Genomic DNA, 15,644 nt, shown 5'->3' with positions numbered 1-15,644 from the left:
TAATGTTATCCAGGTCCATCCATGCTGTCACAGAGGGTAAAGTTTTCTTTTTTATGGCGGAGTAGTATCCCACTATGTAAATGTCCATAGTTGTTTTAACCATTCATCTACTGATCGACAGTTGGGCTGCTTCTGTGTCTTGGTGATTGTAAATAACACTGTAATGAACATAGGGGTGCTTATGTTCTCTCAAATTAGTATTTTGGCTTTCTTTGGCTACGTTCCCAGAAATGGGATCGTTGAATCAAAAGGCAGATCCATTTTTAATTTTGGGGGGACCTTCATACTGGTTTCCACAGTGGCAGCACCAGTCTGCATTCCCACCAACAGTACAAAAGGGTCCCCCTTTCTCCACATCCTTGCCAGCACTTGTTGTTTGTTGTTTTATCAATGCTAGTCATTCTGACAAGTGTGAGGTGAGATCTCTTTGTGGTTTTAATTTGCATGTCTCTGATGGCTAGTGATGTTGAGCTAGTCTCCATATACTTACGGGTCACCTGTACATTCCTTTTGGAGAAGTGTTTTTAGATCCTTTCCCCATTTTTTTGATCAGGTCGTTTGGTTTTTTGGTGTTGAGTTTTGTAAGTTCTTTATAAATTTGGGATATTAAACCCTTATCACATGTATTGGCAAATACATTCTCCCATTCTGTGGGTTGTCTTTTTGTTTTGTGGATGGTCTCCTTTGCTGTGCAAGAACTTTTTAGTTTGATGTCATCCAATTTGTTTATTTTTCTTTTGTTCTCTTGCCTGGGGAGACACATCAGATAAAATATTGCTACAAGCAATATTATTTAACTATTTTCCCAGTCCATCATTTTTTATGATGTTACTTTAAATGTCCTTCTGTCCTTAAATTTTAAGTGTGTCTTTAGGAATTAAAATAGAGCTGAACTTTAAAAAAATTCCATCTAATATGAGAACTTCTATGAACTGTTAATGTTGATTTACTTATGCAGTTGTCTCTGAACAATGTAGGTGTCAAAGGTGCTGATGCCTCTGCAGTCGAAAGTTTGTGTACAACTTTTGACTCCCCCAGAACTTGAGTACGATCAGCCCTTTGAAGCCATGGATTCAGCCAACCACAGATGGAAATCAGTAGTTTTGATACATGGCTGGGAAAACACAGTTGGGAATGGGGGGCGTGGAAACTGTTTTTAGTATGAGTCTATGATGTGAAGCCTGATGATGCAAAGGACTGTTTGTTGAAACAAATCCACATATAAGGAGATCTGTGCAGTTGAAAACTGCGTTGTTCAAAGATCAGCTGTGTTTGCTATGATGCCTAATATATTCAGAAGTATTTCTCATTTTGTACATTCCATTTTACCACACCTTTTCATGGTTTGTCTTCATAATCCTCCCTGTACAACTCCTATTGCACTGGCCAAGTTTGCATCTCTTTTCCATCCGCCAATGGTTTGGAAGTTATACAGTCTCTTTCCATCCTTGTGGACTACCAATCTTTCCCCAACATTTTAATGTAAAAACTCTAAATATACACAATGTTTAAAGAATTATACAGTGAACACTCTATACCCATCATCTAGAGCTATCTTTAGTTTCAACCCATATACCTGACTTAAGGTCTAAATTTTACCAGTGTATCAAATCTTTGATGTGTTAAGGTTCATAGAGGCTTCAGCTCTTCTTAAACTCACTTCCTAAAGTTTCTACTGTGTTTTCAAGGGCCCTGAAGTTAGCCACTAAAACAAGTTTTGTTGTTGCTGTTTTAAGAGCTAATTCTACTTTATCTTATATATTTTCTGTTTTGCCAAATGTATTGATCAACATTGGTTTTTATACCATATTCTTGCCACCTTTCTGAAAACAATTCATAGTATTCCCTACAGCCTGCACTGCAACTTTAAAAATCCTAAATAAACCACCCTGTATTCAAAACATAGTTACTGGCTAGACCTCGTTGAAATCAGAGCCAAGCTGTGGTTCTCCATAACAACAACTTCATATGTTTATTTGCCAAACAGACTGCAGTCTCAAAAACAGCAAAGAATCAGTACACATCCCCTGGTATCTTCTCTACACCTGGCATGAGAGAACACAACGATAAAGTCCTTCGTGAGTTAAAGAGCACCACGGGGCATGCTTTCCGAAAGCACAGAAGAGCATGAAATATGCATGTGACTATTCAGTTGTGTTGTTTATACTTCATGCTTCCATAAAATGTCCCCTCCTAGGACTCTGGAGATGACCTGAAGGAAACTGTCACCGAGACAAAGCACAGGAGACTCGGTTTGGGAGAACGGCTGTTCTCCGACTTCCAGCTCTCCCTGGCTCTGTGCCTCGTTTCTGTCTGTGTCTCTTGCACCTGTTTTCTCCATCCATAGAACTGACAAGGGATGTGAAATAATCCTCAATTCTAGGAAAACTCTGAAAATCCTTTAGCCTCTGATTTTGATTATTCTAAATAAACACCTTCACCAAGGTGGTATTGAGTCCAGAAATCATTAAAGCACCTGAAGAAAGGTAAAAAGGAATCTCATAAAAAGCTCCCAGGTATGCTGCTGACTTGGAGCAAAAATGCTGAAACAAATTTTCAAAAAATTAAAAGAAAGGTACTCACTAAGTGCACCTCATCCAGAAATCACATGGGTGAAACCTCGACCCAGCTATACCTTCAACCTGACCGCATGACAAGTAGAACCTTCTCACTAATTTCTTTTTAAGACTCCGACTTGTTCAAGCAGACAGTACATATGAAAGCTGGATCGAGACAATACAAAGCCTGGCAAACACGGCCCAGCCCATCCCTGGACACAGCCCAGGCGTGTTATTCCCCAACAGTATCCAACTAGCTGACGTGCAACCAGGGGAAAGTGGCTTGCTGTTTCGTTTTAATTAAAAGGAAATGAACATTTCCAGGAAGCTTTACCTATGCAGGGTGTGCAATAATGCATGCAATGAAACATCTACACTAGATGAAATGCCTCATTACCTAGACTAGATTTGGTCTAATTAGAAAGTAAATCAAATTCATACGGAAAAATAATTGTCACCAAGCATAATAAGCGTGTTCTAATTTGGAACCTTAGGAAGCATACACATACTGTTGGAGGCATGGGCTTCAACCTATAATAACAGAAAAAAGAAAACTGACTAAATACAATTGCTTAACCTTGGTTCAAGATTATTAAGAGAAGGGCCGTCCTTAACGGAGTGCTGGTCCGCAGCGTTCAGCAGACCTATAAATTGCAGGCGCCGCTGTAAGAGTGATACTGATGCTCTGATGGTGCTTGTGAGCCCCACACAGTCAGTGGTACAAAAACATCTGCCACCGCGTAGTTGGCACAACCAGTGACACTCATTCAGGATAAAAACCATAGGTCCTTGGAATCACATCCTAAAGTACTTTCCTAATTTTGCTGCACGTTGAAAGACCGGTGGCAGGGACACCTCTGAAAGCAGGGTTCCCTTTGTAAATGACAGGGCCCAGTGCGAGGAGTCAGAAGCTCCTTGCAGAAAAAACTCTATGGAGCTGTACAAGCCAGTTCTCCTCTCTGTGACTCTCCTTCCACACGTGGTGCATACAAGACACTGCTCTCTGAATGCAGAACGGAGCCCCGAGAATTAGCGGTCCTGAAACTCTGGAGAAAAGGCGTAATGAAATGACCGGGGCGGCAGCAGCATTTTAGGCACCAATGCGCGGCTGCATTTAGAACACCTTTTCATCAGAGCCATGTGGGCTTACAGTTGAGGAAGCCTACAAACAGGAAAATATCTTATCTGAAAGGTTTTGGTTCATAAATCTTTTCTTCTATTCATTATTCACTCAAAGAAATAGAAACAAAAGATGTTGCTTCCACCAGGACCTAATGAGCTCTTGCTGTTTATGAATTTCTGTGGCCGTAACCCACAGTATCTGAGTATACGTCACAATCCAAGTGTATCTGACGAACCAGCTGTGGGGTTAGAATGTGGGAATATGAAACCCTAAAAGATGGTGTGCACATGGTCTTTCGTAAGGCATCTGGGGTGTCACAGAACACAGAAAGGCAAGCTTCCTACGGCTCCCACAGGAAGAAAGCCAGACCAAATGGATACAAATGGGGCCTGAGGAACACTTGGCCGCAGGACTCATTGGGTGAAAAGAAAACCAAAGAAATGACAGAACCTGCTCAAAGCCATTCTCAAGGGCACCGTATGGTATATTGCAAAACAAAAATACCACTTTGGAAAGGCTCCCTGGGATTTGTTAACCCGAGGGGAGAGTTTTTTGTTTTCGAAACAACTCAGTTCAGACCTGTCAGCCAGGCATTCTCTGCCGCCAGGAGGAAAGTCAGGTTTTCTTCTTACTACAGGGCATGTGCTGGGTCCCTACTTCTTTCCATAAAAGTGAAAGTGCGGCCAAGACCAAAAAAACATTTAGGTTATCCTCCCCCTCGGAACTTGGCCAAAACACAACGGATGCCCTTCGCAGCACATCTCACGCTGGTACACCCGAGGAAACCCGGCACCGCCCACCCCAGCCAGCTCTGGTCAGGCCCTGCCTCTACAAGCCGCATTTAGGTGACATCGTGATACCGATCATGTCAAGACTGTATGAAGTGATTTCTTTTTGGCCCAGCCGCATATGTCTCATCTGCCCTAGAGGGAAGCAGAAGAGAAACAGAAAAGGGGGGAGAGGGACAGATAAAGGAAGTGAATGTTACCAGTGGAAAAAACATACAAAACCCTTGGAGAAGCCCAGGTCAAAACAGACAGGAAGATCAGAACAGCAACCAATGAATAGCTGGATTTGTTCTTGCGGGTATTTCTAGGGAACCAACCCTAATGCTGATGTTTTATGGGGCCAGAATGAATCTACAGGGCTAGCTTTTTCTTCAATCTCTGAGCCAGAAAAAGACACCCTGACATTTTATAAAAGAGAACCCAAGACCAGATGGGTGAAAAGAGTGAAGTAGTTCATGCATACATCATCCTCTTGGAGCCACGGAGAATTCGTAAGATTGTGATAAAAAACATGACACTCCGTGTTTTATGCTCTGTTGTTCTCATACAGAAGTCTTAACAAAAAATTAAAAATGATAAAATCTGGCCCATTCTTTAGAAGGAATATTCTAAGGGACAGAAGAAATCACAGGATGCCTGAACTTGGAGCAGATGACCAACCCTGAGTTTCCAGGCCACTTGCTTTCCTTAAGGTCTACACATTTCATCATACACTCAACTGAGTACAAGCTAAAAATCTTGCAATTGATTGAAACTATTGTATGTACTTTATATAGCTAGCTCAAAAACAAAGAGTGCAAAAAAAAAAAAACCCAGGAGAAAAAAGAAAGCCAAAAGATCATTTACTCTAGGAATCCAGGCTTGTGTTTGTGCTCCACATGAGGTCCGAATTGTATCTGGGCTTGAAATCCTCCAAACTCACAAGCTTTCTCAAAGGACACAGGGTGGGAGCCATTCAGGATATCATCCCGAGCCTGAAACACAAGAGGAAGCAAACAGTATCAGGAGAGGGGTAATGACACATCCTGTCCACCGACGGGTTCCTGCCCCTGAGGGCACCTTCTCCGTGGAGCAAGGGGAGAATGGGCCAGCCAGCCCAGTGAGGCATGCAGGGCACCGTGGATGATTGTAGCACAATAGGGTTACGGCAAAAAGAAAGCAAGCCTTTGCCCTGAACTGCCTACAGATGGGCAGCATCAGCAGTGGCCAGCGTCCTGAGACTGACGCTTCGGTGTAGTCTAGGGAGGCGGAAGTGGATCATGAAAAGTGGAGGCAAAGAGACATCCTTGTGAAATAACTGAATAAATGGGGGAGGGGGAGGGAAGAAATAGAACGTCCTTGCCATTACCCTAAATCATCAAGTGAACAGAAAAATTATCTAGAAGTCAAAGCCCCCATCCCAAGACAGAGAAGGGGGAGGGAGGAGAGAGACAGCCAGACACAAGAACTCAGTACTGCAGACAGTTAGGGGAGACGACACGCAAAGCCAGTCTTAGAATCAGGAACTCACTGTCTGAAGTTCCTCTCTCAATTCTTCACCCATCACGGCTGCTGCTATTTACGCTTTTTCTTCCTTTCCTTTCTCTAGTTTCATGATCTTTAGACCACCCAGATGGACGTGCTGAGCCATGGCTCTGAACTGTAAACACATACCATCTCACTGCCCTATCTCCCTTTCTTCTAGCCTTCCAGCCTCTTTCTCCCTAGCTCTCCTTCCACACCACTCTTTACCCACTAACTACGGGATCGGTAAATGTTTCCTGTAAGAGGCCAGACAGTAAACATATCAGACCACGTGGGCCATGCTGTCTGTCAAAACTACCAAATCCTTCCATTGGACCATGAGAGCAGCCACAGACAACACAAACAATAATGTGATACGTGAGTGGATTTACCAATGTGTGACATGCTAACAAATGAGCTGTGTTCTAATAAAACTTTATATATAAACAATAGGTGATGCTGTGGCTGCACTTTCTTCCTGTGGGCACATAGGTAGATGGATAGAAGAACAGAAAAGGGAAGAATTAAGAGACCTGAGAAAACGGAGACAGATTGATGTTTTCTTTGAGCCAAAAGAAACCTTGGGGACTAACGCAAAACCCACATCTTACACATGGGAAACTGCAACTCAGATAAGTTAAAGGACTTGTCTGAGTTTGAAAATTAGTGAATGATAAAGAAAAAAGGTTATTGAGAAAATATTGTTCAGTTAATGAGAAGTACTGATTTTTCTGACCATTATTCACGTGTATTCTAAAATATTAGCTAAGAAAGTGTTAGTGCATTTGAGGTGAGCCAACTAAGTGCCACAAAGCCAGGCAGAGAGAGATAGCCCTGGCCACCAGGTCCCCATCTGGGAGGCCAAAGAAAGGCCCTCCACTGAATGGCCAGCAGCTCATGTCCAACATCAACCCACGCCACAACTGAACACATGTGAGGAGCCCAGGAGCAGTGCCCCCAGAAACTGCACGCCATACACGTGACAGAAGCCAGAGACCTGCTCCTGCTCAGCACGAGCCACAGCAGGGGCTCCCGGGACTCTCATCAGCCTCAATGTCCGAGCATCAAATATGGTACCTGAACATAAAGCAAGTTCAGCTGCACAGGGTCTCTCGAGTCCACGTTCTGATCTGAGTAAAAGAACTTCCTTCTAAGCAGCAACGTTTCATTTTCGTCGACTCCTTGTTCTCTGAATGTTCGGCTGTGATCCAGCCAATTTACTGCAACACAACGCCGCAGACAAGTGAGCTGTGCTTATTTTCCTCTCGGTTTAGGGGATTCATCAAAACAGCGGCTTAATACAGATGCACATTTCTATAACTGATATTCAGCACAGTTACTTCTTATATTAGAACTCTAAGTTTTTAGCATTGCAAAATAATCTCACATATGCTACCATGCACCATATGACATACTGAAAGAAAATGAAAAAAAATTCCCCTTCCCTCTGGGGGTTATAAACTTAAGAAAATCAGTGCTTTATGCCAAGACAACAAAGTCAGCACTTTCCTTTAAATCAAAAGTGGATACTTCAGTCTCATCAGGTGAAATAACTTATAAACTTTGAGCATAATAAGTTACCTCCAACCCTAATTAGAAAAGAGGAAGAAAATTACAGTGATTGGGGGAGGGGACACTCAGGTAGTGGGGGATGGTAGAACCCTGCCCACGGCCCAGCTTGAATCCCACTCACTCAGAAAATGCCCAGCTGATTTCAAGGTGCAGAGGAATTGATCATTCCTCCACTCTTTCCACAGCTCTCATTCCTACACTCCTCCCTGCCCTTAACACATCCATTGTAGTATTCATTACACGCTTCACTAGATTGTAAGCAACTTCAGCACTCAAATGTGTTGGCCTACCCTCATCTCCCACAGTACCTAGGAGAGTATCATGCACATTATAAAAATTCTTGGGATTTGTCTACTAAAGTCCCACTTCTTAAAAAGTATGCAACTGCAAATCACATGAGGCAGAAAAAGAGAACGGAGAAAGGGTCAGAGGAAATGAAGGTCCCAGTGAAGATCAATAAACATGACGACGATGACATCTTCCTAATGCATCAGCAAGAGCAAGAACAGTGAAAGAGGCCGGGAAGGTCTATGTGACCTGTGCATGAAGTATGGTTCTCGGGGCATCCGGGGGCGGGGCGGGGTCAGGCAGCCAGGTGCACACAGCACAGGCTTGGCGACACATGGGGCTACGTAACGGCTTTTCCAAATAACAACCATGTGGTCACAGAAGACTACTTTCCTATGGGAGAATTACGTTGCCATTTTGTAACCCCTAAGGAAATAATGTATCTAGTCAGTGGTCATCAGTGGCTGTTAACATCACAAAAAGGGAGACACCCAAACACAATTCCCTGATGGAAATACAGCAGGTCCTTGAATAAAATGTCATTTTGTTATAACGTTGATGAGATACTGCAGGGACTTAAATCTTGTTTCTATCAACTGTTCTGTAAAAAAATTGATTTCATTATACAACATTTCGCTTAAAGTTGCAGAGCCTATTGATGATGTTACATGAGGACTCACTGTACACAACATCACATATGGAATTTTTATTTGAAAAAATACACACACGTGAATCTGATCGAGCCTCTGTGTCTTAGGAATTAAAAGGAATAAGAACATGTTCAATGACACCACAGGTATGCAATCAACAAAATTGAGATTGTATAAAACTCTATGCAAGGAACAATCTATTCTCTTGTCCCTAAACATTTGAAGAAATAAAAAATGTAAAAGATGAAGGGAAATCTTCAAGACTAAAAGAAGTAAGCAACATATCATTCAACAGTATTTGGAGCCCAGTTAAAACAAATTGCTGAAAAAAAATTTTTAGAAGACAATGAAGAAAATGTAAACATGACATGCGTATTTGATATTAAGAGATTACCCTATTTTTGGACTATAGGATGCACCCCCCCAATTTGGGAGAAAATGGGGGTGTGTCCCTGCTCCTGCCACCCTGCTCCACTGCCACCCCACCCCCCCAGTGAGCCAGGTAAGCTACATTTGGACTATAAGATGCACCCCCATTTCCTCCCAAATTTGGGGGAAAAGTACATCTTATAGTCTAAAAAATACAGTACTTTTTTAGATGTGAAGTGGTATTTCAGTCACTGTGTTTAGGACTCAATCTTTTAGTGAATGGACCATAATATATAAAGAGGAAATGGAAAAAAGAAAAAAAGCAAAATGAACANGTAAGCTACATTTGGACTATAAGATGCACCCCCATTTCCTCCCAAATTTGGGGGGAAAGTACGTCTTATAGTCTAAAAAATACAGTACTTTTTTAGATGTGAAGTGGTATTTCAGTCACTGTGTTTAGGACTCAATCTTTTAGTGAATGGACCATAATATATAAAGAGGAAATGGAAAAAAGAAAAAAAGCAAAATGAACAAACAAAAACCAAACAGCCTGCCCCGATCCCAGATGATGGGGGGGTTGGGAGGGAAAGGCCTGGCGAGCCAGCTGCCTGCACCGCTCTTCCTGCTCAGACACTCACAGTCATCATCCGTGTGAAGCTTGGCCTTCAACTTCTCCATTTTCCTCTCATCTCGTAACAGTGTCCTGTCTTTCTTTAGAGTCCCTGTCCCTTCCTCTTTCTTTTCTTCAACTGTTTCTTGAATTAAAGAGTACTCTTCATAGTTAGTTATTCCTAAAAATAGAAATTTGGTTATACTATTAGTGATCACACACTGCTATTTTCCCTTTCACTGTGGGTCCTGTAACACTCCCAGGGCTCGCTGGTGACAAAGGACAGAAAGAAGCCTTACCCAGGTGAGGGTTGGGGGCTGCCCATGGAGCACATATCAAATAACTCGGGCTAAAAAGGAGTATTTTCAGATGGTTAAATTACACTCAAAATGTCATACTCAATTCTCCTAATTTTCAAGAAACAAGCAGAGTACAGAACACGCAGAACAAGGCAAGACAATGTCAAAGAACAAGTAGCTGAAGGAGCTGGGACTTCCTTTGAATGAACAGTATACTTAAGGAAGGCCAGGCTACTTTTTCAAATATGTGAGGGGCTTTAGAAAGCCCCTCTCTGTTTCCTTTAGAAAGGAAACCGACTTATTCTCTGAGGAGCTTGATAGAAGCTACGAGAAAAAAAGGCTGTGTAATAATCAATCATACATAGGCTATCCCCATGAGTCTTTATGGTGATATAAAATGTCCCGTAGTGTGTAGGAGACTGTGAATTATATGACTTCAGAAACATTATTTTCAATTAGAAAATTCCTAGTCTTTTGAAAGGAAAATACAAGCTCTCAACATTAACTCGGTGAGAAGTTCAAGAATTTACAGTACCAGTCCTCGCGTTTGCAAATCGGGAGAATGATCACACCCTTAGAAAGGGCAGAAACACATGCGCTATGACACAACCAAAACCACCTCCACAGCGAATGGGGTAAGGAAAGGAAGAGGCGTGTAACCAAAGCAAAGCAAAGCAAAAGCCGGAACCGAGGCCGGCGGACGCTCACCTATCCTGCTGCAAATAGCCACCAGGAGCTCCCCGACCGTCTTGGAGTCGTCCACCATCACCGTCTTCACAGACCCATCCAGCATCCGGATCTTCTGAGGTCTCTGCTTCTTTTTATACTCCAAAATATCCTAGGGCAAAACCAGACGAACATTTCATACTGCGTGTGAAACTAGATAACGAACTTGGACACCTTCTTTAAAAAAATGAATTTCCCCTAGCACATTCTGATTTCTCCCTTCAAAGTGTTCACGAGATTTTTGCTGCTAGTACAGAAAATCCAGGGCTAAATAATTCCTTTCATCGAGAATTCTTAAAAATCTGATAGTGGAATTGCACTCAAAGAAATACATTTATGGCTGAAAACTAACCTCTGTAAGGTGGAAGCAGCATATGTCCTCCTGACAGGCAGGGAATGATCTGCTCTAACAAGAATTAGCAGAGGAAAATTCCTACTTGACTTTTAAAAAAACAGTAGCGTGCTCCTCCAATTATCTCTTACAGAGTTATAAGCAATGTTTAATATCCGTGTCATGGAGGACGTAATTAATGTCCCTATAACTCTTCATAGTCGTGAGGTGTCACAGCCCAATGGGTTTTCACTGTAATGGCAAGGCCAAATAAGGGTAATGAATGAGGAGTGATTTTTAAATAGAGATTTCTTTTTTTACTACCCACCTTAAAAATAGAATTATGGAGGGAAAAATTAACTGGCAACACATACTTTACTCTTGCTTTATGGAATACTGACCAATCGGATCCACGTATTCCGTAGACCAAAACCCAGTATCTCGGAGGGTGAGCTAAACAGAACATTCAACACTTTTTACTCATTACCTCTTTCGCCTTTCCTAGCACAACCATTTTTGGTCGTTACCTTTAAGGATCCTTATTAAATGCACATCTAATACTAACTTTCCTTTATATAAATAAAACATGAATTAATATTCGATCTCTCACTACCCTTAGGATTACATTTTTATTTGCCCTCTAATCTATCATTACTTTCTATCACCATTCAGCAGAATACTTCCTACATGCTTACAGGGAAACACGGATTCTTCTTTCCTAACGACTAAGTCCAACAGCGGCATGTAGAAACACTTTTAAATACTGACCACAAACTGCTTTAATTACTCTCTGGCATTTCAAGAATTTGGACGGCTGATATTTTCTATCACTACCTGCACAGCCCTTACAAAATACGTTAGACCAAGACTATTAATAAGATGCCCTTGAATCAAAATAAATCACTGGGTCTCTCCTTTTCTTTCAAGCATAATTATGTTGGCTTCTACCGAAGGCTCTGGGACAAAGCGATGGGAAAAAACGAGATCGGCGGCATACCCCATTTCGTAACATGTAGTAATCCAGTGTTCTGCCCGCTTCCAGCCAGATGCCTTTCCTGGGGTCTTCATCCGAGAGAAACAGCCCATAGTCAGAAGCTGGAAGATGAACAGAAAGACACACAGAGGACAAGGTGATGATGAAACCATTCACTGCCATCCAGGACCTGAGCCTGCTGACTGGGCAAGAACGTGTGCCTTCCCTTCCACTGGGGAAAGTTTCGTTTTGACACCATGAACAGCCACTGGCACCAAAGCTGGTGGGGGAGAAGGGGGGCGGGGAATAAGGACTGAGCTGAAAATCCAATACCCTCAGACAAGGTTGATGTTTCTTAAAACCAGTTGTGTTAGAATTTAGGAAAATACAGTATCCAGAGCAAGCAGTCCAAATTTCTTTCTAACTGAATTTGGCTTTGTTCCTTATCACTCGCTGTAGAAACCAGGCCAAGAGCCCATAACAAATGACAAAACAGACACGGAGAAAAACAAATGCTGAGGCCATCTAAGTCCAAAGCCACTTAAGCACAGAGGGGCCGATGGAGCCTTTTCATTTGGAGTAATGCCTCCGTCACCCCAATACAGCATCACGGAAGGTGAGCAGGAGTTCACTGTGAACTGAAGCTTCTGTCCTCCATGTCACCGAATTACGACACAGTCCACGTTCTCCACAGAGACCCTCCTGTCTGGTCCCGGAGGCATGAAGGGCGGTGGCAGGAGGAAGGCAGTATCATTTCCTGTCTAAGGACGGTCTCGTCCTTAATGTGGTTCAGGGAGCCCCAGGGGCCCAGGTGAGGGTCGGAGCTCCTGTCGTTTCACAGAACAACAATTCCAGATCTTTAAAGGTTCAGGTTTCTTGAGCTATAAAGCAATCTAACCCAAAGGGGGTGGGGACCCTGGGAGAAAAACGGTAACAGAACAGTAAAGACACCATAAATGATTAAACAACTAGATCCTGAAATAAGGCTGGGGAAGTAAGCACATTTTATTACTGGGTAATCTAGAAATAACAGTGTTTCTGAAAAACGTAAATGATGCTTTACACCAAAAAGGTCAGCAGTTTTCTAAGAAATGGCTCTTTTGAAGAAGATCTGTCCCCCCCTGTAATTACCCTTAATGCTATGTTTGATTTTATGCTTCCAATTTTTAAGATAAATCTTATATCACTTTCACACCAAAGGTTTATCAGTTTGGGAGTAGTCCCACTTTCTCAAGTGTCGGGCAAATAATCAGTAAATAAAGGAAATGTAGTGAGAAGACAAAAGGAAATGAAAAAAATTATACAAGTGGCTTTTGTTTAAATTCAGATTAACGGGGGTTAGTGGTTTAACTAAATATTAAACAAAACATATAAAAACAAATGCCCTTTTTAAAAAGGTTTGAGATAAAATTTATAAAGCCCCTTCAAAGCACTCGAAATATAAGTCTTGCCCTGGGTCCCGGGGGCAGTTCCGGTCTTCCTTGGGCTGCTGGCAATGGACAGTTTTCACGCATGAGGAACAGCTCAGGAGCTACAGCACCGGTGACTGTCACGGCAGCGTCATTCGTCCTTTACGGGCAAATGAGATGGCTGCATGGAAGACAGACTGCAGAGCACAGCACGGATACAGGGGAGGGCCACGGCAATGGGCACCACTCAAGGGCAGATGCAGTCTCTGTCAATCCAAGCCTCACACGGGAAGCAAGCAGCGTCCAGGCTACGGAGATATTTCAACCGAAACACAGATGCTAGGGGCCATGCTTGTCATTCAGAGCCTCCGTTTCTTTCATGACTAAGTGAAGAACATACAAACGCATTTCAAGAAATCAGTGAACAACCAATTGCTACCTTGACCAGTTTGTGCCTCAGGTACCCGTTCCCGAATGACTCGACACGCATCGTACACGGCTGTGGATGGCTCAAACTGCATAGTCTTCACCACGTTGCAGTGGCGGACGCAAATCTTTAAGGACAGGGCCACCATCTTCGTAGGTGATTCGAAGACTCCCACTTAGAGCGTCTGGGGAACACAAAGAGACAAACCCTGCCAGTCAAGGTCATTGTTCGTCGCTGAACCAGCTTCCAAAATCAAACGAGACTACAACCGCAATTAAAAAGAATGCCTTGGATACAAATACAAATTAAAAACTAGATTTTTTGAAAACTTTAAAATAAGAGCAGCATGCAGTGTTGGGGTTAACACTACTACAGTACGGCAGGCAGAGTCCCTTGAGAGGAAGGGACACAGAAGCCACCAAGCCTCCTTCTCTGAGGCTGCTGCTCCCTACTTGGGGTTTTCTAATGGGTCCATTGGGAGTGGGACTCCCCGGGTTCTTCTCCTTCAGGTGAGGGCCCAGAGCGCTGGGCACCCACAGCTGTCTCCCGAACATGCCTCTGGCAGCCGCCTCTGCGCCCGGGCTCCCTGCCCACCAGCTCCTGGGGACGCCTCCATTTCCCACAGATAAAGGAGGCGTGGTGATATCAGCCCTGTGTAGCTCATGGTGGAACTGAATCCTCAGGGGGCAACAGCGTCAGACCAATACAGAGCCATCACTAACGAGGCCAGAGTGGCCCCTTTTAAACACCCGGTGTGGCGGACAGCTGCTTGCTCTTCAGGCCTCTCAAAGGGAAGGAAATGCCAATTCAGTTGTTATTTCATTCAGACGAACTACCAGGATATTTTCTTACTCATCCAGCGCAATGGCTTTAGAAAACAAACAGGGTTAGGTTAGATTTGAATTAATTCATGGATTATTTCCTTTTAAACTTTAAAACCAACAATTCAGTGCCTTGACTTTGAGTTGGTGGCTTCTAGTTTATTTTGCCTACCTACTCTATTCTGCGGCCAGAAGCTATCCCCTCCCAAGCCAGCCTGTCAATGCACTGCTTGTGCACGAGGGGAGGCATCTTCTCTGCACCGGAGAACCAGCAAAGCCTTACCCAGCTACCTGTCATCCTGGCAAACGACATAAACACTTCCGGTTAATAGCTGTTAAATCCTAGATTGCACTGCATAACACAAATCCGTGGGAATTTCAAGCTCCCACTCCTTCATCTTTTCTTAGACAATCTTTGGGTAGCAAAGTGGTACCTTGGAGCCCCCTCTGTGCCTCTTGCCCACGTGAGAATCAAGTGCTAAGAAGCAGTGAGGTGACCGGCACGCTAGAGGACAACAGGCTGAGCAGCAAGACCACAAAATGAGTGCCTCTGGGGTGTCACTGCTTAGCAGGCTTGACTCGTTGCTGGCCTCCTGACAACAGGTGACTAAAATCACTTGGATACAGAGGATATTCTTTTTTAAAAATATTTTTATTTATTTACCATGAGAGGGGAAGGGAAGGAGAGAGGGAGAGAAATATCAATGTATGGTTGCCTCTCGTGAGTCCCCTGCTGGGAACTGGCCTGCAACCCAGGAATCGAACCGTGATTGTGTGGTTTACAGGCCCACGCTCAATTCACTGAGCTATGCCAGCCAGGGCTTTTTTTTTTTTTTTTCAGAGGATATTCTTAAACAGATGCTCTGGTGCCATGAAGCCATAAAGTCATTCTGACCTCTACTTACATTCTGAATAAATTTTGCCTGTGAAAATGTGAGAATATTTATTACTTAAGAAATGTCAAGATACACTTCTCAACCAACAATAGCAGTGTTCAGTGGGAGTCAGTCCAAAACTGAGTTAATTTTCTACAGCCTGGCAATGGCTCGGTTGTTGACACAGCAGAGAAATTCAAAATCTCCTATGATTTCCCATCTATAGCATCAAGAATTTTTAAAGTCATATATAAAAGGCTCTATCCAACTCTCTTTGTGCAGGCCCATCTAGCCCACCAACTCCCCAACCGGGGAAAAT

General features: G+C 43.2%; 1 protein-coding gene across 3 annotated transcripts in view; it reads right to left on the bottom strand.

Moving 5' to 3' along the window:
* Window positions 1–15,644, bottom strand: part of TLN2 (talin 2) — a 412,810-nt gene that overhangs the window by 172,236 nt on the left and 224,930 nt on the right. For all 3 annotated transcript variants that reach the window (XM_037054035.1, XM_037054036.1, XM_037054037.1), the window contains 6 exons: window positions 13,642–13,813; window positions 11,818–11,915; window positions 10,472–10,601; window positions 9,493–9,645; window positions 7,050–7,192; window positions 5,316–5,443 (listed from right to left, as the gene is read on the bottom strand). In XM_037054035.1, the coding sequence (XP_036909930.1) occupies window positions 5,316–5,443; window positions 7,050–7,192; window positions 9,493–9,645; window positions 10,472–10,601; window positions 11,818–11,915; window positions 13,642–13,777 (788 nt within the window). In that variant the 5' untranslated portion in view covers window positions 13,778–13,813. The remainder of the gene's footprint in view (window positions 1–5,315; window positions 5,444–7,049; window positions 7,193–9,492; window positions 9,646–10,471; window positions 10,602–11,817; window positions 11,916–13,641; window positions 13,814–15,644) is intronic.

Source organism: Sturnira hondurensis, unplaced genomic scaffold (assembly GCF_014824575.4).
Source record: "Sturnira hondurensis isolate 20B ecotype Veracruz unplaced genomic scaffold, ASM1482457v3 Scaffold0008196, whole genome shotgun sequence".
NCBI classification, from domain to species: Eukaryota; Metazoa; Chordata; class Mammalia; order Chiroptera; family Phyllostomidae; genus Sturnira; species Sturnira hondurensis.
Note: the sequence above shows the minus strand (reverse complement) of the source record. Positions and strands in the feature narration are given on the sequence as shown.